This window comes from Cervus elaphus, chromosome 4, assembly GCF_910594005.1.
Source record: "Cervus elaphus chromosome 4, mCerEla1.1, whole genome shotgun sequence".
Taxonomy (NCBI): domain Eukaryota; kingdom Metazoa; phylum Chordata; class Mammalia; order Artiodactyla; family Cervidae; genus Cervus; species Cervus elaphus.
The window spans coordinates 17,025,598-17,050,259 of NC_057818.1; the positions used below are offsets into that span (position 1 = coordinate 17,025,598).

Here is a 24,662-nt window from a genome sequence, read left to right on the forward strand (position 1 = left end):
ACAACATTTTAATGTGAGGATCAAGTGGGATATAAGGATAGTTTAACATATAAAAATCAATTAATGTAATACACCTCAATAACAGAATGGAGGAGAAAAAACTCACACAATCAATTCATGTGAATCAGAAACAGCAGTTGACAAAATTCAACACCATTTCATGATAAAAAAAAAAAACCCTCAATAAAGCAGGAATACAAGACCATTTTTTGAATATGATAAAGGCTATATATGAAAACCCCACAGTTAGCATCATACTCAATGATAAAGGTAGAAAGTTTTCCCCCTAAAATCAGGAACAAGACAAGAATGTCTGTTTTCATTTCTGTTTAATGTAGTGTACTAGCCAGAGCAATTAGGTAAGAAAAGGAAACAAAAGCACTCAAATTGGAAGGGAAAATATAAAGTTATCTCTGTTGGCAGATGACACGATCTTACAAACAGTAAACTTGAAAAGATCACAACACAGACATACATTCAGAACAAATAAACTAATTCAGCAAAATTGTAGGATACGAAAACAACAAAAATTAGTTATGTATCTATACACTAGTAAGGAACAAATGATGATGCAATCCACATATTCATTGTGATTCCTATCAAAATTCCAAAAGTATTTTTTGCAGAATAGAAAAACTTATTTTAAGATTCATGGAATTTCAAGGGCCCCTAAATAGTTCAAACAAAGTTGAAAAAGAACAGAGTTGAAAGATTCTTCTGAAGTTCAAAACTTCCTACAAAGCTACAGTAATCAAAGTAACTGGCATTAGGATAGACAAATAGATCAATGGAATAAAGAGCCTCTCAAATAAACTGTCACATGTATTAATATATGGTCAACTGATTTTTGACAAGGGTTATAAGATGATTAAAAGGGGAAAGGACAGTCTTATCAAGAAATGGTTCTGGAAAGCTGTATATTCACATGCAAAGGAATGAAGCTGAAAAAATTAATTTGAAATGAATCAAAGACCTAAATGTAAGAGTGAAAACTATACCAATGGTTCAAGTGCTCCCTCTGTCTCTTCCTTCGGTCTACAACCAGTAAAACATCTGTAACTCAACTCTGCCCCTCAGCCCAGGATGCTGGAGAACTGCGCATGTCTATACCTAAAGGTGGGTGGGATGGAACACCAACAGGGGGTGGAGTCCAGAGAATGGCAGGATCACTGCCGGCGCCACTTCGCTGCTGTGGCTGCAGTGGTGTTGCCTGGAAACCGACAATCCTGGTTACAGCGGAGATACCTGCACTCCAGTTCCCCTTCTCCCCTCCCCCTGCTCCCAAAGTGCCAAAGCCTGCAACTCGGTAGATCCCAAATGTGGCGACGTGCCTGTAATCCTTGTGCCCCAAGTGTCAATGCCAGCAGCATCACTGAGACACAATGGCAGCAAAGAAAGCGACAAGGAAGGTGCCAACTCTCAGATACAACCAGAGGCTGCTCAGTAAGAGACCAAAATCTGTGCTATAGCGCCACCTACTGAGAGGCCTCTGATTTCCAACCTGTAGAATTCTTAGAATCGTAGGGTGGGCTGGGGGAAGCTTTACTAAAGAAAGATGTCTGGTACTTCAAATGTGCCAGAAGGGGAACAACTCATCAAGCACAATGAAGAACCATGGTAACATGGTATCACAAAGAGAAAATGAAAGTTCTCCAGAAACCAAACTTTGTCTCAGAACAGTGAGATGTGCTAGACCGTTCAAATGAACTGTCAGACAGAAACTCAACCAGATACAAGAAAACTCAGAAAGGCAGTTCAATGTGTTCAGGAATAAACTTAGTGAACAGAAGTAATACTTTAAAAAAGTGATTGAAACTCTAGAAGAGAAATTCTGGAGCTGAAGAACTTAATAAATGAGATGAAGAAAGTACTGGAAAGACAGCAGGCCACATGGAAGCTTGAAGATAGAAATCGAGAAATGATACAGGTAGAAAAGGAGGGAATTAAGACCAAAAAATGAGGAAATTCTATGAGAACTATCTAACTCTACTAGGAAGGGCAACATTAGGATGATGGGTATACCAGAAGGGGAACAGAGGGAGAAAAGAACAGAGAGTTTGTTTCAAGAAATAATAGCTGAGAACTTCCCCAAACTGGGGAAGGAACTGGATATATAATTAAGAGAACATTTAATTACCTCATGCAGAAAGACCTTTTCCAAGACACATTATATTAAAACTGTTGAAACTCAGTGACAGAGAAAGAATTTTAAAGTCAGCCAGCTGAGCAGGGGAAGAGATGTTAACTTACAAAGTAAGCTATCAGCAGGTTTCTCAGAATAAACTCTACAGGTCAGGAGGGAGGGGCATATTCTACACACGATACCGAAAGATAAAAACTGTCAGTCAAAAATATTCTTTTCAGCAAAATTATTATTCAAATGTGAAGAAGAAATAAAGGCTTTCCCCCAGACGAACAACACCTGAGAGAGTTTATCAAGAGTATAACTAACTGCCTTACAAAAAAATGCTGAAATGACCTCTTCTACCTGAAATGAGAAGGCAAAAGTATACACAACTTTGAGTAGGGTGACAGAGAAAACTGAAACTCTAATATCAGAAAATATAACTTATCATAGAGAAAAGGTTAAAGGGAAAACCTTTATAAAAATAATTTATAGCTACTTCAATTTGGTAACAAACTCGTAACATAAAAAGAAATAATTGAGGAATTTGGACATCTAAAACATAAAAGGGGAGAAGAAAAAGGTCAGAACTCATATAGGCAAATAAAAACAAGATGCTGTCAACAGGAAAAAAAAAGGATATTTTAACTATGAGACATTTTATACAAACTTTACAGTAACAACAAAACAAAAAGACGAAACTGAAAAAATATCCCAGAAAAGCTCCAAACTAAGATGGCAGACAGAAACACAAGGAAAACAAAAACCAGAAACATAAGGAAAAAACCAGAATGGACATACAAAGCAACCAGAAAACAAAAAATGAAATGGCAGTACTATGTTTTCATGTATCAATATTCATGCTAAATGTCAATGGACTGAATTCATCAATCAAAAGTCAAGAGAGTGGCTGGGTGAATTAAAATGCAAGACCCAACTATATGCTGCCTTCAGGAGACTCACTTCGGCTCTGCAGACAAGTAGGCTTAAAGTGAAGGGATGGAAGATGATGCTCCAAGCAAATGGCAGCCATCAAAAGGAGGAGTAGCCAAACTCACATCAGAAAAAACAGACTTCAAGCCAAAAAAGGTAACAAGAGACAAAGACGGACATTATATAATGATAAAGGGGACAATTCATCAAGAAGATGTAATAAGAGTTATTCATATATATGCACTTAACATAGACACATTAAACCAGAAGGACTGGATAGATTTGTACAGGACATTCTATCCAAACGGAGAATACACTTTCGTCTCAAGGGTACATGAAGTATTCTCAAGAACAGACCATATGTTGGGACACAAAACAAACGTCAATAAATTTAAGAATGGAATTATATCAAGTATCTTTTCTGAGCACAAGAGTGTGAAATTAGAATCAACTACAAGAAGAAAGCTGAAAAAATCTACAAATATGTGAAGGCTAAACAAATGCTACAGGGTAAGAATTAGATCACCAAAAAAAAAAAAAAAATCAAAGAAGAAAATTTAAAATACCCGAAGACAGATGAAAATATGACATACCAAATCTATGGGGATGCAGCAAAAGCAATACTGAGAGGGAAAGTTATAGTGATACAGGCCTACCCTGAGAAACATGGAAAATCTCAAATAAATCTAACCTTAGATGTAAGGAGCTATAAAAAGAAGAATGAATGAAGTCCAATGTCAGTAGAAGGAAAGAACTAATAAAAATCAAAGCAGAAATATGTGAAATAGAGACTAAAAAGACAATAGGGAAGACAGATGAAATTAAGAGATGCTCCTTTGAAGATAAACAAAACTGACAAAACTTTTGCTAGTCTAAGAAAAAAGAGATAAGGATCTGATAAATAAAAGAGGAGAAATAACACCACAGAAATATAAAGGATGATAAGAAAATATTATGAACAACTATATGACTACAAATTGGACAATCCAGAATTGACAAATTCTTAGAATCATCCAACCTTCCACGACTGAACCATGAAGAAATAGAAAATTTTAACAGACTGATCACTAGTAAAGTGGTCGAAATAATCAAAAACTCCCCCCAAAACAAAAGCCCAGGACCAGACGGCTTTAACAAATGAAATCTACCAATTATTCAAAATTTAATACCTATCTTTCTCAATCTCTTCCAACAAACTGAGGAAGACAGAATACTTCCTACTCATTCCATTAGGCCACCATTACACTGACAGCAAAACCAGGGAAGACACTTCAAAGAAAATTATAGGCCAGTATCTCTGATGAACATAGATGCAAAAGTTCTCAATAAAATGTTAGCAAACCATACAACAATACATTAAAAGGATCATACAACATGATCAAGTGGATTTACCCTAGGGATGGAAGGGTTTTCATCACCCACAAATTAATCAGTATGATACACCCACGAAGAAAACAAAGGATAAAACCATGACTGTCTCAACAGACGGAGAAACATCTGACGAGATTCAATATTCATTTATGGTAAAAACTCTCAATAAAATCAGTATAGGAGGAATGTACCAAAAATATAACAAAGGCCATATACGGCAACCGACCAGTAATGCTGAAGAAGCTGAAGCTGAACAGTTCTATGAAGACCTACAAGACCTTCTAGAACTAACACCCAAAAAAGATGCCCTTTTCATTATTGGGGACTGGACTGCAAAAGTAGGAAGTCAAGAAACACCTGGAGTAACAGGCAAATGTGGCCTTGGAGTACAGAATGAAGCAGGGCAAAGGCTAATAGAATTCTGCCAAGAGAACGCACTGGTCATAGCAAATACACTTTTCCAACAACACAAGAGAAGACTCTACACATGGACATCACCAGATGGTCAACACCGAAATCAGACTGATTATATTCTTTGCAGCCAAAGATGGAGAAGCTCTATACAGTCAGCAAAAACAAGACCGGGAGCTGACTGTGGCTCGGATCATGAACTCCTTATTGTCAAATTCAGAATGAAACTGAAGAGAGTGGAGAAACCACTAGACCATTCAGGTATGACCTAAATCAAATCCCTTATGACTATACAGTGGAAGTGAGAAACAGATTTAAGGGACTAGATCTGATAGACAGAGTGCCTGAGGAACTATGGATGGAGGTTTGTGACATTGTACAGGAGACAGGGATCAAGACCATCCCCAAGGAAAAGAAATGCAAAAAAGCAAAATGGCTGTCTAAGGAAGCCTTACAAATAGCTGTGAAAAGAAGAGAAGCAAAAAGCAAAGGAGAAAAGGAAAGATATTCCCATTTGGATGCAGAGTTCCAAAGAATAGCAAGGAGAGATAAGAAAGCCTTCCTCAGCGATCAGTGCAAAGAAACAGAGGAAAACAACAGAATGGGAAAGACTAGAGATCACTTCAAGAAAATCAGAAATACCAAGGGAACATTTCATGCAAAGATGGGCACAATAAAGGACAGAAATGGTATGGACCTAATAGAAGCAGAAGATATTAAGAAGAGGTGGTAAGAATACACAGAAGAACTGTACAAAAAAGATCTTCATGACCCAGATAATCACGATGGTGTGATCACTCACCTAGAGCCAGACATCCTGGAATGTGAAGTCAAGTGGGCCTTAGGAAGCATCACTATGAACAAAGCGACTGGAGGTGATGGAATTCCAGTTGAGCTATTTCAAATCCTGAAAGATGACGCTGGGAAAGTGCTGCTCTCAATATGCCAGCAATTTGGAAAACTCAGCAGTGACCACAGGACTGGAAAAGGTCAGTTTTCATTCCAATCCCAAATAAAGGCAATGCCAAAGCATGCTCAAACTATTGCACTCATCTCACACACTAGTAAATTAATGCTTAACATTCTCCAGGCCAGGCTTCAGCAATACGTGAACCGTGAACTTCCAGGTGTTCAAGCTGGTTTTAGAAAAGGCAAAGGAACCAGAGAGATCAAATTGCCAACATCGGATGGATCATTGAAAAAGCAAGAGTTCCAGAAAAATATGTACTACTGCTTTACTGACTGTGCCAAAGCCTTTGGCTGTGTGGATCACAATAAACTGTGGAAAATTCTGAAAGAGATGGGAATACCAGACGACCTGACCTGCCTCTTGAGAAACCTGTATGCAGGTCAGGAAGCATCAGTTAGAACTGGACATGGAACAACAGACTGGTTCCAAATAGGAAAAGGAGCATGTCAAGGCTGTATGTTGTCAGCCTGCTTATTTAACTTATATGCAGAGTACACCATGAGAAATGCTGGGCTGGATGAAGCACAAGTTGGAATTAAATTGCCTGGAGAGATATCAATAACCTCAGATATGCAGATGACACCACCCTTATGGCAGAAAGTGAAGAAGAACTAAAGAGCTTCTTGATGAAAGTGAAAGAGGACAGTGAAAAAGTTGGCTTAAAGCTCAACATTCAGAAACTAAGATCATGGCATCCAGTCCCATCACTTCATGGCAGATAGATGGGCAAACAGTGGAAACAGTGGTTGACTTTATTTTTCTGGGCTCCAAAATCACTGCAGATGGTGATTGCAGCAATGAAATTAAAATACGCTTATTCCTTGGAAGGAAAGTTATGACCAACCTAGACAGAATATTAAAAAGCAGAGACGTTAGTTTGCCAACAAAGGTCCATCTAGTCAAGGCTATGGTTTTTGAAGTAGTCATGTATGGATGTGAGAGTTGGACTATAAAGAAAGCTGAGCGCTGAAGAATTGTTGCTTTTGAACTGTGGTGTGGGAGAAGGCTCTTTGAGAGTCCCTTGGACTGCAAGGAGATCCAACCAACCCATTCTAAAGGAGATTAGTCCTGGGTGTTCATTGGAAGGACTGATGTTGAAGCTGAAACTCCAATACTTTGGCCACCTGATGCGAAGAGCTGACTTATTGGAAAAGACCCTGATGCTAGGAAAGATTGAGGGTAGGAGAAAAAGGGGACGACAGAGGATGAGATGGTTGGATGGCATCACTGGCTCGATGGACATGGGTTTGGGTGAACTCTGGGAGTAGGTGATGGACAGGGAGGCCTGGTGTACTGTGGTTCATTGGGTCGCAAAGAGTTGGACATGACTGAGCGACTGAACTGAACTGACAGCAAACCTATATCTAATGTAATACGCAGTGATGAAAACGTTAAGCTATTCCTTTAAGATTAGAAACAAGACAAGGATGCCCAATCTTGCCACTGTTATTCAACACAGTATTGGAAGTCCTAACTGGAGAAATTATGCAAGAAAAGAAATAAAAGTGACCACATTTACCTGAATTGGAAAACAAGAGGTAAAACTGTAACTACTTGTGAATGACATAGAATACTCTAAAAAATTCACCAAAAACCTTTGGAAATAATCAAAAGAGTAGTTGCAGGGTATAAGATCAATATAGAAAATATGGTGTATTTCTACATACGAATAATGAACTAACAAAAAAGCAGTTTAGAGAATCCCATTTACAATCACAACAGAAAGAATACAATACTTAAGAACAAAGTTAGCTAGGAGGTACAAGACCTGTACACTGAAAACTGTAAGATTATTGTTGAAAGAAATTGAAGACACAAATTAATGGAAATATACTTTGTGCTCATGGACTGAAGAATTAACATTATTAAAATGCCCAAATTACCTGAAGCAAACTACAGATTCAATGCAATTCCTATCAGAATTCCAAGGACAGTTTCTCAGAAACAGAACAAAAAACTCTAATAAAACTTATATAGAAACATAAAAGACCCCAAATAGTGAAAGCAATCCTGAGAAAAATGGACAAAGCTGGAGGTATCACACTCCCTGATTTCAAATTATATTACTAAGCTACAGTATTCAAAATAGCATGTTATCGGCAGAAAAGAAACAGAGATAATGGAAAAGAACTGAGAGCCCAGAAATAAACCCACATGTATATGAACAACTAATTTAAAACAAAGAAGCAAACAACATACAATGGAGACAGAATAGTCTTAAATAAATGGCACAAGGAAAACTGGACAGCCAATGAGAAAGAATGAAACTAGATCACTGCCTCACACCAAACACCAAAGTCAACTCCAAATAGATTAGATACTTGAATGTAAGACCTGAAACCATAAAACTCCTTGATGAAAACAAGCAGTACACTCTTTGCTCTTGGTCTTAGCAAACATTTTTCTGAATATGTCTCCTCAGGCAAAGGAAATAAAAGCAAAAATAAAACGTGAGACTACATCAAACTAAGAAGCTTTTGTTCAGGAAAGGAAGCCATCAACAAATGAAAATGCAACCTACTGAACAGGAGAAAATATCTGCAAATCATATATCTAATATGGGGTTAATATACAAAATAATAGAAATAACACATACAACTCAACAACCAAAAACAAAGAACTAGATTTAAAAAATGGGCAGAGGTATTGAATAGACATTGTTCCAAAAGAAGACATACAAATGGCCAACAGGCACATGAAAAAATGCTTAACATCACTAATTATTAGGGAAATGCAAATCAAAATAATGAGATACTACCTCACACCAGTCAGAATGGCTATTATCAAAAAGACAAGAGATAACAAGTGTTAGAGAGGATGTGAAGAAAAGGAACCTCCATACAGTTTTGGTGGAAATGTAAGTTGTTACAGACATTATGGATAACAGTATGGAGACTCTTCAAAAAATTAAGAACCAGAACTTCTACATGATCCAGCTATTCCACTTCTGGGTATTTATCCAAAGAATAAGAAAAGACTAATTTAAAAAGATTTATGTCCCTGTGTTCATCTCAGCATTATTTACAATAGCCAAAATATCGAAAGAACCAAAGCCCCACTGATGGATGAATGGATATACATGTGGTGTATATGTATATATAAAATGGACTAGTACTCAATTGTAAGAAAAGATGAAATCTTGTCATTTGCAACAACATGGATAGACCCAAAGGATATTATGCTAAATGACATAAATCAGATGGAAAAGGACAAACACCACAGAATTTCACTCATATGTGGATTATTTAAAAAACAAAGAACAGACAAACGAAACATAGTTACAGAAAACAGAGGAGTGGTTATGGGGTGTGGGGAGGACAAATGGGTAAAAGAGGCCAACTGTACACTGACAGACGGAAAATAAACTTTTGGTGGTGACTATGCTGCAGTGTATACAAAAATAAAAATAAACACTGTATACACAAGACATAATACTAGAAATTAATAAAAACTTGCTATCAAATATTTTTAGAAACAGAGGAAAAGCTTCATAATGTTGTCTTTAGCAATGATTTCTTGACTATGACACCAAAAGCATAGACAAAAAGGAAAAAACAGACCAACTGGATAACATCAAATTTTTGTTTTCTCAAAGTACACAATCAGGACAGTGAAAAGATAATGCACAGAATGCGAAAAAATGCTTGCTAATCATATATCTGATGAGAGATTAATATCCAGAATATAGAAAGAACTTCTACAACTTAACAAAAATCCAAGAACCTACCTGGTGGCTGAAATGGTTAAGAAACTGCCTGCAATACAGGAAACTTGGGTTTGATCCCTGGGTTGGGAAGATCTCCTGGAGAAGGGAATAGCTACCCATTCCAGTACTCTTGCCTGGAGAATTCCACGAACAGAAGAGCATGGTGGGCTACAGTCCATGGGGTCACAAAGAGCCAAACACAAACTGAGTGGCTAACATTTTCACTTTCAAGTTAAAAAATGAGTAAAGGACTAAATACAAGCATACCACACTTTCAGACCACTGCAATAAAGCAAGCATTGTAGTAAACTGAATCATACAAAGATTTTGGTTTCTCACTGCATATAAAAGGTACGCTTACACTATGCTGTAATGTGTTAAGTACATAATAGTATTACGTCTAAGAAAATAATGCACATACCTGAATTAAAAAATATTTCACTGCTAAAAAATGCTAACTGCCATCTGAGCTTTCAGGAAGTCATAATCTTTTTGTGATAATAACATGAAAGATCACTGATCACAGATCACCATAATACATACAATAACGAAAAAGTCTGTAATGTTGTGAGAATTACTAAACTGTAACACAGAAACATGAAGTGAGCAAATGTTGAAAAAATGGTGCTGACCAACTTGCTCAAGGCAGAGTAGCCACAAGACTTCAATGTGCAAAAAAAAATGCAGTGTCTGTGAAGTGCAATAAAATGACGTATTCACCGAAGAAGGTATACAAATGGCCAAGAAGCATGAAATGATACTCAACATCACTCATCATTAGGGAAATACAAATTGGAATCACAAATGAAGAAACCACACTTCATATAGCCATTAGAATGGCTACTGTTAAAAAAAAAAAAAGGTTTTGGTGAGGATGGGGACTAACCCTATTGCATTGCTGGAGGGAATGTGAAATGGAATAGCTGCTGTGAAAATAGCTGGTGGTCCTCAAAAATTTTAATAGATTTTAAATTTTAATATGCTGATATTAAATTTTAATTTTCTATGTAGAATATCCATATTTAGTTAGGGAGTTTGGAATCAACATGTACACAATGTCATATTTAAGGAGGTTAACCAACAAGGACCTAATGTATAGCACAAAGAACTCTGTTCCAGGTTATGTGGCAGCTTAGATGGGAGGGAAGTTTGGGGGAGAATGGAAACATGTATGTGTATGGCTGAATTCTTTTGCTGTCCACCTGAAACTATCACAGCATTGTTAACTGGCTATACTCCACTGAAAAATAAAAAATTAAAAAATAAACAACATTTATATGATCCAGCAATTCCACTTCTAGGTATAGTATATACTGCAAAAACTGAAATCAGAGATTCAAAGAGATAACTCTATGCCAGTATCCATAGTGGCTTTATTCATAATAGCCAAAAGCAGAAACAACTCAAGTGTTCATCAACAGATGAAACGATAAACAAAAATGTATATGTAAAATGGAAAATTATTCAGCCTTAAAAATGACTGAAATTCTTAGAAACATACTAAGTATAATAAATCAGACACAAAAGGACAAATATTCCATTTATATGAGGTATCTAAAATAGGGAAATTCATGGAGACAGAAAGATAGAGGTTACCTGCAGTTGAGGGAATAGGGAATGGAAGTTACTATTTAATGGGTATTGAGTTTTAATTTGGGATATTACATAAGTTCTGCAAGTGGATAATGGTGATGGTTGAATGATGTCGTGAATGTGCTAATGCCATGGAACTGTACACCGAGAATGGCTTAGGGTATATTTTACCATAATTTAAAAACATATACAACCATTCTAGAAGGGTATTTGGCAAAATCCAACAGTGGCCACAGGACTGGAAAAGGTCAGTTTTCATTCCAATTCCAAAAAAGGGCAGGGCTAAAGAATGTTCAAACTACCTGACAATTGCACTCACTTCCCATGCTAGTAAGGTTATGCTCAAAATCCTTAATGCTAGGCTTCACTAGTACTTGAATCGAGAACCTCCAGACGTACAAGTTGGATTTAGAAAAGGCAGAGGAACCAGAGATCAAATTGCCAACATCCACTGCATCATAGAGAAAGCAAGGGAATTCTAGAAAAGCATCTACTTCTATTTCAATGACTATGCAAAAGCCTTTGCCAGTGTGGATCACAAACAAATTATTGAAAATTCTTTAAGAGACAGGAATACCAGACCATCTAACCTGTGTCCTGATAAACCTGTATGAGGGTCAGGAAGCAACAGTTAGAACTGGACATGGAACAACAGATGGTCCCAAATTGGGAAAGGAGTAGGAAAAGTCTGTATACTGTCACCCTGTTTATTTAACTTATATGCAGAGTACATCATGCAAAATGCCAGGCTGGATGAGTAGCAAGCTAGTATCAAGACTGCTGGGAGAAATACCAACAACTTCAGATCAGTACCAAATGGCAGAAAGCAAAGAGGAATTAAAGAGCCTCTTGATGAAGGTGAAGGAGGAGAGTGAAACATCTGGCTGAAAACTCAACATTAAAAAACTAAGATCATGGCATCCGGTCTCATTACTTCATGGCAAACAGAAGGGAAAAAGTGGAAGCAGTGACTGATTTTCGGCTCCAAAATCACTGTAGATGGTGACTGCAGTCATGAAATTAAAAGACTCTTAAAGAACAGCATGTATACTATCTATGGTGAAACAGATCACCAGCCCAGGTGGGATGCATGAGACAAGTGCTCGGGCCTGGTACACTGGGAAGACCCAGAGGAATCGGGTGGAGAGGGAGGTGGGAGGGGGGATCGGGATGGGGAATAAGTGTAAATCTATGGCTGATTCATATCAATGTATGACAAAACCCACTGAAATGTTGTGAAGTAATTAGCCTCCAACTAATAAAAAAATTAAAGAAAAAAAAAAAAGAAGTAAAAAAAAAAATAAATAAAACAAAAGACTCTTGCTTCTTGGAAGGAAGGTTATAACAAACCTAGACAGAGTATTAAAAAGCAAAGATATCACTTTGCTGACAAAGCCAACAAGCCACGGTCTTTCCAGTAGTCATGGAAAGATGTGAGAGCTGGACCATAAAGTAGGCTGCGTACTGAAGAATTGATGCTGAGTCTCCTGCATTGCAGGCGGATTCTTTATTGCCTGAGCCGCCAGGGAAGCCCAATGGATATCCTAGGATTGAACAGATAAACATACTGTAGATAATCAAAGTCAGATTTCTCACTGGAAGAGAAGGAAAGGGCATTTTGGAAACATGGTTGATTATAGGGCTCAAAAGAGAAAACGTAAGTTGAGCCTGGCTCATTCTTACTATCTGTATCAGAAAAGGAGGCGATTAAAAAAACAGGCTTACCCAAAGAGTACAGGATGCAGCCTGAAGGAGCTCCCAATGGCCAAAGCTGGGATGTTTAGCACCAAAGTAAACGCTATCATAGAATTATATATATGTATATATATATAATAGAGTAAAATAAATATCCATGAGCTCATAGTGACACAAATAGAATAAATAAACGAGGGGGAAAGAATAGCTCTTCCTCACAAAATTATAATTAACAAATGTAGAAAGAATGATGCAAACAGAAAACCACCTTAAAGTAAATACTATAGTAATAGTTATTACAGGCAGAAACCATTAATGGAGGCTGATATTAGTGAGCAAAAGGGTATTTGCATACTCTGAGGGAGTTATTAATTTGAAAAGAAAAATTGTTAAGTTTATAGTGTAGAAATGTGGCAGACAGTACCTTAAGAAAGTGATCCAAGTTAGTGTGAGGCAAACCCACATTATGCACTGAGAAAGGTGGAAAGTGATTTCTATTGTATTCTTGACAGACACACATAACCTCAGCTCAGGAGAGAGAGGACATCAGAGAAACCTAAACCCATGGACATGCTACTAAGTAGCTAGCCAGTGCTCTTCAAAGGCAGCCAGGTCATTAAACACTGAGAAAGTGCCACAAACAGAGCAAACTAAAGGAGACAGGACAAAAGCAGTTTGCGATTTTGGATCAGAAAACGACATTAATGAGAAAACTAGTGATTTCTGAGTAAGGTCTATATACTGTTTAATAATATTGCATCAGTGGTAACATTCAGCTTTACTATGGTATTGTAAGATGCTAACATTAGGAGAATCTAAGTGAAGGGCACAGGAGAACTCTACTATTTTACAACTTTTTATAAGCTTAAAATTACTTTAAAAGTTTTAAAAAAGAAAACAGTCTATCTAAACCTTCGGGGAGCATGGTTTGGTGGAGTCACAATTATTTACCAGGATGAATTCATACTACTGATAATTATTTTTAATTGTGAAAATTCTGAGAGAAGTCTCCACTTCTTACACTCCCTACCATACATCTTTATGACTGGTAGTGTTGCAATTTATGCATTACCATGGTTTTCTCCACCCATGACAGTCAATTCTTTAAGATACATACTAAGACCTACTTACTTCTGCATTCTGTGACTAGCAGTCTTTGTCAAAAGGAAATGCTCAATAATTGTATTCTGAGTAAATGATTATGTAAAAGACCTCACTGCTATAGAAATTATTTACTTACGCTCCACAAAGGAAGTAAAGAGCATTCTGAACCTGCTTAGCCGACTACCTTCATCTGCCCACATGCGTATCACCCCAACTCCTGTCTTAAGCATTACATCATTGGCCACAGTGCTGCAAAATTTGGCCTTCAGATTTTCAATAGAACTGCTTCCATCGTAGACTGCAACGAAGTTTCTCTTGCATTCATTTGAGTGCTCCATTTGATAATCTAGGAACCTCAAATAAATCTGCAACATTAAAACAAAGAAAAACAGTGCTTTTAAAAAGATATTAATTTTAATTTTCTAGTTCTATTATCCAATCAATATGTAACGCGACTGAACTGAATTATTACAGCTGACAGAAAAAACAATAGATAAAAGGCTGATGCCTAAGAAGGTAAAAGAACTAAGATTAATATTCTGTTTCTTTGGTTGTCTTAATAATAGAACCAAGCATTAAGGAACCTAAAGCTTGTGTTTTGTCTATAAAGAGAAATTTTTTGCTTCATGAGGCATGACTATCGTACATATTTCCCTTGTTATAAAAACAATCTTGTGGTACTGACAAACTGGGAAAATAAAAGAAAAATTCATAATCCTATCACTTTAGCAATTACTATGATTAACTTTTTTCAGTTTTTCTTCACATTTTTAAAACCTAAGCTTAATTTTAAGATACACACAGTCTGCTTTTGCTGTAACACATCAAAACTTACCTATCGCTTCATAATTGTAATAATTCCTATGATGTCATTTACTTACCCACTACCCTACTGTTGCACATGTAAGTGGTTTTATGATTTTACTCCATAAATTTAACAATTTCTAACTTTTCAGTCACAAAAATTTAAACTGGAGTTTCAAAATAAGCACTAGTATTCTATTGCTTAGTATCCCCTTTCCTCAAATTTCATAGGCAGTCTGCTACCCAGCACTCAGTTTTCTTAAAATGTGCCTGACCCATTCTTATTTGAGGAGTTCCATTAGACTTTAGGTTTAGAAACATCTTGAGCAAAATCTCCAAAAGAACAGAATGAAACAGGTACTATTCTTCATGGGCTAGGAGGAAATTAAGGCTCATTTGGACTAAGGAACTTGCCCAAGGTTACTTAGGGCGAGGATGTGAACCTAAGTTGGTCTCAATCTTATTAAGATGTATGTTCTTCACATTCCCTGGGATGCCTTTTATGTGTATACATGCACACATGCACATATACACACACTCTTCACATACATGGTTCATTTTTGGATATAGTTGCTCATATGTGACTCTACAATTAAAGTAAAATTTTAGTGAATAAAGAATAAAGATTTCTCTGATTGGCACTGGAGATGTCTAGTGGGTATTCACCTTGCTAATTGCTATTCCTGAGGTAGCAGTATGATGCCACACCCACCCTGTAATTTAAAGGGCTTCATGAAACAAAAACATCAAACACTTCCCCCACCTAAAATATCTTGATGACATAAAACTAAGAACAAAAACTCAAAAATATATCTCAGAGTTAAATTTTGACCAGTAACTTTGGCTTATTTAAAACGACCAATTAGAAAAAAAATAAATAAAATAAAATAAAATGACCAGTTAGCCACTTTCATGAGCAAAATTACTGATAATGTACTTCCATTTCAAAACTTCACAAAACCTCATAAATGTATTTTAACACAGAAGTAATATGTTTGCTTAAAATACGCAATCTGTTTTCATTACTTTCTCCATCATTTATATAACCAGAACATTCTGCCCATGGTTGTCTGGTGGTGAGTTTCACTAATATTTGTTATTATTTGTCTTCTCCATTATATTGTATGGTCTTCCAATGAGAGTGTCAATGTGTTATCCAGTATAATTCTTGCTCAGAAAGAGCAATCAATGAAAAAGTGAACAGGTCTGTAAAACCTAGTTTTGATAGAGCTGAATATCAGGAAGACCATCAAGAAGTATTTACTCTCTACCGTTTTTTTTAATCCAAAGAAACACCAGACTTGTGTAAGGCCATCGTAAATGTGCTTTAAATATGTAACTTTTAAAAATCAAAGTTTTAAGGTAAGTCATATGACAAAAATAACATTCTTTTCTATTGTGAATATAGTTAAATATTGATATTAATAGTTTAATTCAACTAATCTTCAGAAAGGATTTCTAACATTATGAGGCTAACAAATTGAAATGGGTGGATCGGGGCACAAACTACTCTTCTCTCACCCAGACTGCAGGAGATCTTTATTTAAACATAAACCCTCTTAGCCTCTTACCTCCTCCTATACCCTCCCAGGGAAGTGGACAGAGTCACTTGGTCGGGGATGGTATTTGGTCACTTTTCCTTTCCTCCTTCCCTGGACCAGTGAATGAGAATAACAGTGACCCGGGTAAGTGGGTCTCTTCTGCAGATGCACTTTCCTTGGATGGGAGGTTCAGTGTAGGCTTAGGTAGGAGGTGGACTTGGTGGGTATGGAAGTAGCAGGTCTAGATTGATTTTCTCACTATAAACTGCTTCCTAGCCTTTATTATAATAAAGGGGCTATTCTGAAGCTCCACTGTCTCAACTGGTTCATAACTCCAATGGGGAAAAGGAGGCTTTTTATTAGAGGCCCCAAAGACCGCAAAAGAAATGCAATGAGATCCTCAGAAAGCTGTTATTTTTATGGAAAGGCCACTGATAAAACAGACTAAAACACTACTTAAATGCAAACACCAATGACTTTTATACATAAGTGAATTTTTCTTGAACATCACCTGTAAACTAGTTTACCCCATTTTGAGTATTAAAGGGTTATCATGGTCTTTAACATTTTCTCTTTTAAATTCTTCAAATGAAATCATGTTTTACTCTTTTAGTTGAACCCTATTAAAAATTTTTGATCTAATTTCCATGTCAAGTGTTTTTTATGTTAACTTTAAAAAATCAATTTACTTTTATATATTAAAAGTAATATTCTTCAATATTTAACATTCTAGGTTACATTCCTAAAAAACTTATGACTATAAAATCATTTCTTCGTGAGGTATTTTATAAAAGAGCCATAACAAAAGTACTAATTTCACTTAAGTATTTAAATAATTATTAAATATTAAAGCAAAACCCACAACCCCACCTCACCTCTGCACAATCATCCCTCAGCAGTAATGGGTGATTGGTTCTAGGAAGGTCCTGCTCTGGATACCAGAATCTGCAGGTGCTCAAGTCCTACACTGCAACCTCTGTATTTGTGGTTCTGTGTCTATAAACACAACCAATTGCAGACTGTATAACACTATAATATTTACTGAATAAAACCTATATATGTGGACTTGTATAGTTCAATTCTGTTACAGTTGACCCTTGAACATGGGTTTCAAATATGCAGGTCCATTTATGTGGATTTTATTCAATAATCACATACTACAGTATGACACTATGCTTCCTTGGTGGCTCAGATGGTAAAGAATCTGCCTGAAATGTGGGAGACCTGTGTTCGATATCTGGTTCGGGAAGATCCCCTGGAGAAGCGAATGGCAACCCACTCCAGTATTCTTGTGTGGAGAATTCCATGGACAGAGGAGCCTGGCGGGCTACAGACCATCGGGTTGCAAAGAGCTGGACATGACTGAGTGACCAACACTTTCTCTTTCACAGTACTACACGGTCTGCAGCTGGTTGAATCTGAGGATGTGGAACCTCATATATCGAGGGTTGACTATAAAGTTATACTCAGAATTTCAACTGCAAGTGGTCAGTGACCCTAGCCTCTATGTCGTGCATGGGTCAACTGTACAGCTAAAGCCATCTATGTTCCCACTATCTTTCCTACATTCCCTGTTTTGAGTATGATTTTTATAATTACTATGTACATTTTTAGACTTTTAAATTTATGTATCTATAAAAATATATAGTATTTGTGTATATTTTTATTTGTGTATTTAAAAATCTCGTATCAATTGTAGAAATAAGTCACTACTTATCCATTTTCCTTTTGGACATTTAGCTTGCTTCCGCTTTTAAAAATATTAAATATTGCTGTAAACATTCTTGCATTCTGATTACGCTCTCACACAATGAGCATCTGGGTACACATCTAGAAGCGTGGTTGCTGTGTCATAAGACATGACCATTTTCATCTTTACCAGGGTATGCCCAATGGATTTCCAAAGTGGTTGCAGCAATTTATTCTCCCAAAGCAAGTTGACAGCATCTCCATTCTTCAATCCTTATTGATACTTGGCCACATCAAGACATTCAATCACATCTCAAGTAATATAAAATAAAATTCTCTGACAAATGCACAGGGTCAAGTGACAGACACCATAATCAAGAACAGTTCCATCACCCTCCCCCCGCGAAAATCCTTTCCAGCTCCTCAGCAGTCCAAATTGATCTTCAACTTTAATTCCTGGCAACCAATCTTTTACTGCCCTGTAGTTACACCTTTTCCATAAATGTTATAATTTCATATAAATAAAATCATAGTATATTCTGAGTCAGGATTCTTTCAGTTAGCACAATGCATGTGACATTCTTCTATGCTACTGCATACCCAATAGTTTGTATCTTATTGCTCCTGAATAAATTTCACTACACAGATGTACCACAGTTTATTAACAACTGAAGAGTATTTGGATTGTTTCCAGCTTTTGTTTATTATGGATAAAGTACTGTAAACATTTATATTCAAGTTTTTTGTGTGTAAACATGTTTTTCTTTCTCCTGGCTACCCTGCTAGGAGACTGCTGACTCACATAGTAACTTTATAGGAAATCACCAAGCTGTTTTCCAAAATGGTTCTATCATTCTGTATTCCTACCAGGAGTGTTACTACATTCCCAATTGCTCTACATAGCTCCCAGCACCTGGTATTCTGTTTTAAAATATTAGTTATGTTAATAGAGGTAGAGAGCTATTCCACTGTGGTTTTAATTTGCAGTTTTGAAATGTCGAAATATTCTCTGGTGCCTGTTCAAAATCTCCTACTCATTTTTAAATTAGGTACTTTTCTTATAGTTGAGTTTTGAGTTCTGGATTAAATAAATCTCTTGACAAGTGATTTACAAATATTTTCTCTTAGTGCTTTTCTTTTCATTCAACAGTGAAAAGAAAAAGCTTTAATTTTAATGAAGTTCAACTTATAGTTTTTTTTAAATAGATTCTTCTTTGATGTCTTATCTAAGAACTCTTTCCCTAACCCAAAGTTTTCACGTATGTTATCTTCTAAAAGTTTTACAGTATTATACTTGTGTTTATAATCCAGTTTAGGTTAATTTTTAATATAAGGTATAAATACAAGTATAGAATTAAAATTCTTTTTTTAAAATAGGGGTATCTGGTTGTTCTTAGCACCATTTGTTGAAGACTATCCACTGAACTGACACTGTATCTCTAAAGAAAAAAATAAAGCATGTTTGTATGAATCCTTTTCTGAGTTCTATTCTGTTCCACTGATCTGTGTCTGTCATTTGTCAGTACCACACTGTCTTGGTTGCTGAAGATCTGAAGTCCTGAAATCACGTAGTGAGTAATTGTATTTTTTGAAAACTGTTTTGGCTCTTAAAATTCCTCGCATCTTCATTATACTCTAGAAACAGTCTGTCTATATTTACAAAAACATAGCAGGGGTTTTAATTTGAACTGTTTGTTTATACAGATCTATTTCAGAAGAACTTACGTTAACACCACTGAGTCCGCATCAATAGGTGTACACAGTGTCGCTGCTGCTGTTTAGTGGCTAAGTTGTGTTCGACTCTGCAACCCCATGAGCTGCAGCAGACCAGACTTTCCTGTCCTTCCCTGTCTCCCAGAGTTTGCTCAAACTCATGTCCATTGAGTCAGTGATGTCATCCAACCATCTCATCCTGTCTCCCCATTCTTCTCCTGCCCTCAGTCTTTCCCGGCATCAGTCTTTTCCAATGAGTCAGCTCTTCACATCAGCTGGCCAAAGTATTGAAGCCTCAGCATCAGTCCTTCCAGTAGATATATATAGGGATGATTTCCTTTAGGATTTACTTGATCTCCTTGCTGTTCAAGGGACTCTCAAGAGTGTTCTCTAGCACCACAGTTCGAAACCATCAATTCTTCAGCATTCAGCGTTCTTTATGGTTCAACTCTCACATCCATACATGACTACTGGAAAAACCATAGCTTTGACTATGCAGACCTATGTCAGCAAAGTGATGTCTCTGCTTTTTAATATGTTGTTTAGGTTTGTCATACTTTCATTTCAAGGAGCAAGTGTCTTTTAATTTTGTGGCTTCAGTCACCATCCACAGTGATTTTGGAGTCCAAGAAAATAAAATTTCACTGTTTCCACCGTTTCCCCATCTATTTACCATGAAGTGATGGGACCAGATGCCATGATCTTCGTTTTTTGGATGTTGAGTTTTAAACCAGCTTTTTCACTCTCCTCTCTCACCCTCATCAAGAGGCTCTTTAGTTCCTCTTCACTTTTTACCATTACCGTAGTATCATTTGCATATCTGAAGTTGTTGATAATTCTCCCAGCAATCTTAATTTCAGCTTGTAACTCATCCAGTCCAGGATTTTGCATGATGTACTCTCCATAGGAGTTAAACAGACAGGGTGACAATATACAGCCTTGAAGTGCTCCTTTCCCAATTTGGAACATCTGTTGTTCCACATTTGGTTCTAAGTACTGCTTCTTGTCCTGCAATCAGGTTTCTCAGGAGTCAGGTAAGGGGGTCTGGTATTCCCATCTCTTGAAGAATTTTCCAGTTTGTGATCCACACAAAATCTTTAGCATAGTCAATGAAGCAGATGTTTTGTTAGAATTCCCTTGCTTTTTCTATGATCCAACAGATGTTGGCAATTTGATCTCTGGTTCCTCTGCCTTTTCTAAATCCAGCTTGCACATATGGAAGCTCCCAGTTCATGTACTACTGAAGCCTAGCTTGAAGGATTTTGAGCATCATTTTGCTAGAATGAGAAATGAGTATAATTGTATGGTAGTTTGAACATTCTTTAGGATTGCCTTTGGAACTGGAATAAAAACACAGTATATATTTCCATTTATCCAGGTCTTCAAATTTTTTATCAGGGTTCTGCAGTTTATAGATGTTACTTTTTTTTGGGTGGGGGGAAGGAAGGGCTACTTTAAATGGTATTGCTGCTTTCTTAATTTTGAATTCCAATTGCTCATTCTTCAAATATTGAATCACATAGTATAACTAACCCTTGATCAACATGGGACATAGAGGCGCTGACCCTCCTTGCAGTCAAAAATCCATGTATAACTTCACAGTTATCCCACAATATCCTTGGTTCTACATTTGTGGATTCAACCAACCATTGACAGTGTAGTACTATGTATTTACCCTCAAAAAAAAAAAATCTGTGTGCAAATGAATCAGTGCAGTTCAAACTCATCTTATTCAAGCATCAACTACATACAAAAAAATACAACTGACATTTATCTATCCGCCTTTTATCCAACCTTGCTAAACTGACTTCTTTATTCCAGGAGTTTTTTGAGAGTATATTTCATGTTAATTTTTTACAAAGATAATTATGTCATCTGGAAAAATAGTTTTTTTTGCCATGTCTCACTATCTACAACTTTCAGTATGGTGTTCAGTGGCAGTTATCTTGTTGCTAATTTTGAGGGGGAAGAGCATTCAGGTTTTCACCATTAAGTATGGTGTCAGCTGTACATTTTGGTAGACATCCTTTATCAAGTTATAGAAATTCCACTCTTTTCAATTTTCTGATATTTTCATCATGAATGGGTGCTGATTCTTTTAACAAACTGAGATAATCATGCAGAATTCTTTATTTACATAATGAGCCATACTGATTTTTCAAATATGAATCAGCCTTGCATTCCTGGGATAAACCACACTTGGTTGTGGTTATTTCGGCATATTATACTTTTTAATATATTGCTGGTTTAGACTGGCCAATACTTTGTTAGAGATTTTTGTTATCTAATTTTCTGGAGTAACAACTATGATACCGATTCCAACATGTGGGTCTTCCCTCCTCATCCCCCAACTACAACAGCAATCCTCAAATATCAGTTAGGTGTCCTACAATTCAATTCAGTGATAACTCCAGCTAGCCAGAGAGAGCATCAGATTCCAAAGGTTGAGGGCTTACTCCCAGGGGAATGGCTTCCACTTCAGAGGCCAAACACAAGATCAGGTTGTCACATGATTCTGACTCATTACAAGTCTGAGTTTCCTAAGGTCTCATTCTTGTTCAGTTGTGTCTGACTCTTTGTGACCCCATGGACTGCAGCACGCCAGGCTTCATCATCTCCTGGAGCTTGCTCAAACTTTCATCCATTGAGTCAGTGATGCCATTCAACCATCTTGTCCTCTGTCGTCCCCTTCTCTTCCTGCCTTCAATCTTTCCCAGCATCAGGTCTTTTCTAATGAATCGGCTCTTTGCATCAGGTGGCCAGAGTATTGGAGCTTCAGTTTCAGCATAAGCCCTTCTAATAAGAATATTCAGGATTGATTTTCTCTGTGATTGACTGGTTTGATCTCCTTGCAGTTCAAGGGACTCTCAAGAGTCTTCTCCAACACCACAGCTCAAAAGCATTAATTCTTGGATTCCTTTAGTTTAATAGAGTGTTTGATAGTTTAAATTTAAAAGTTTAATTTAATAAAGTGGCTTACAGGACTTAGAACATCAGTTTACTTACTAGATTACCAGCTACCCTGGTAATGAGCCTCCACGTTCAATGGATTTCCAGAAGTCACCTTGTTAACATAAAGTCACTTGTGGTTGAAAGGGGCTTGTTATTAATAACAACACACCCACTTGAAACATGTTCAGGAACTGAGGACGAGATTAAATATCATTAACATAAGATGCTCCCACTGCTCTTATCATTCAGGAATTTTCCAAGGGTTTTGTAAGCTCTGTGCCAAAAATGGGGATGAACACCAAATATATGTATTTCCTATCATCAAGCAAAACATCATAGGGGGAATACTGATCGGCAGTTTCCATATAATGTCTTTGGTGGTTTCAGGGTGATGCTTAAGAGTTTAGAAGTGTTCCTCTTCTTTTACTACCTGGAAGAGACTGACAAGAATTAGCATTATTTCTTCTTTAAATATTTGATATAATTTGTCCACATAGCCATTTAGGAGCTTTCTTTGTAAGGTTTTAAACTGAGTTCATTTCAAAAATATGTGGTCATACAGATTACGTATTTCTTCTTAGATGTGTTTGGGCAGCTTGAGGCTTTTAAGGAATTTGTCATTTCATTTGAGACATTTGATTTGGGCACAGAAAGGTCCACTGTTTTAATGGAGGGTCTATAATGATATCCTCCCTTTTGTTCCTGACATTGGTAAAATGGTTTATATTTATCCAGATTATTTACCATTTCTGTACACTTTCATTCATGATATTTCAAGATTCATTCTAGTGCCATTTCTCTTTTATTTAAAGAACTGTGTTTAGCATTTCTTTTATAGCATGTCTGCAGGCAATGAGTTCTTTGTCTTCGTTGGGGCATGTACTTACTTTGCCCTCATTTCTGAAAGGATATTTCTGCTGGATATAAAATTCTGAATTTTACAGTTCTTTATTTCAGCATTTAAAGGTTTTGATACACAGTCTTTGGCTTTGATAATTTCTGCAGAGAAATCCACAGTCATTCAAATTGTTGTTCCCTTATATAAAATGCATCATTTCTCTGTCAGATCTCAAAGCTTTCAACCTTCGGTTTCAAGCAATTTGATTTGAGTAGGCTTTGTATTTTGTTTGTTTTTATCCTGTTTAGTTGTTTGCCGTGCTTCTCAAATCTGTAAATTTATGTCCTTCACCAAATTTTTTGCAATTATTTCTTCAGATTTTTTTCTGTAACATCTTCTCCCCTTCTTCTGGTACTTAAGTTACATGAATTTTACATCTTTTGAAATTGTCCCCACAGGTGCCTAAAACCTTTGTATAATTTATTTTCAGTCTTTTTTTTCTCAATTCTTCAGATTAGGTAGTTTCTACTGAATCCTCTTGGAGTTTACTGCTTTTCCTTCATTCTTATACTGGCCCACACACTGAATAATTTCTTTAAAAATTTAAGATGTATTTCTTCAGTTCTAAAATTTCCACTTGGTTCTTTTTTATAGTTTCTATTTCTCTGCTAAGTTCTATCTTTTCACTCATTTCAGGCATGTTTACCTTTATCTCATGGAACATGGTTACATTATTGATTTAAAACTTTTGAAAACTGTCATCTGACTACTGTTAGAGTTGGGATCGCCTGTATTCCCCTTTCAGAAATAATCACGTTTCCCTGGTTCTTTATATTGTAATTAAAAAATTATATCCTGGACATTTTGAATATAATATCGAGACTCTGGGTCCTTAAAAGTCTGTGGAAAATGTTGAGTTCTGTTGTTCATCAGGACACCAGTCAGTGCGGTTCAGGTTGCATGTACCGCCTCTTTCTGGGTGTTAGCTCCATTGCTGGTTCAGTTGTCGAGACCTTCGCTATGCCACGCAGACTTGCCCAAAGCACACCCTACTCAGGCACTTGGGCAGTGTTCATAATGTACTGCGGTCCTCAATACCTCTTCCATGTTTCTGTGGGCCTGTTCCGTGCATACGTAGGTCAGGGCTAAGCCAGAATTAGTACCATCCTTTTTCTGTCTCTCTGCTCTCCAAAGCTTCCTTCTCATTCTCTGAATAA

The 24,662-nt window shown here is 36.7% G+C and overlaps 1 protein-coding gene across 3 annotated transcripts in view; it reads right to left on the reverse strand.

The window, feature by feature from the left end:
• Positions 1 to 24,662, reverse strand: part of NETO2 (neuropilin and tolloid like 2) — a 71,061-nt gene that overhangs the window by 17,488 nt on the left and 28,911 nt on the right. For all 3 annotated transcript variants that reach the window (XM_043898380.1, XM_043898379.1, XM_043898378.1), the window contains exon 7: positions 14,045 to 14,273. In XM_043898380.1, coding sequence (XP_043754315.1) covers positions 14,045 to 14,273 — 229 coding nt within the window. The remainder of the gene's footprint in view (positions 1 to 14,044; positions 14,274 to 24,662) is intronic.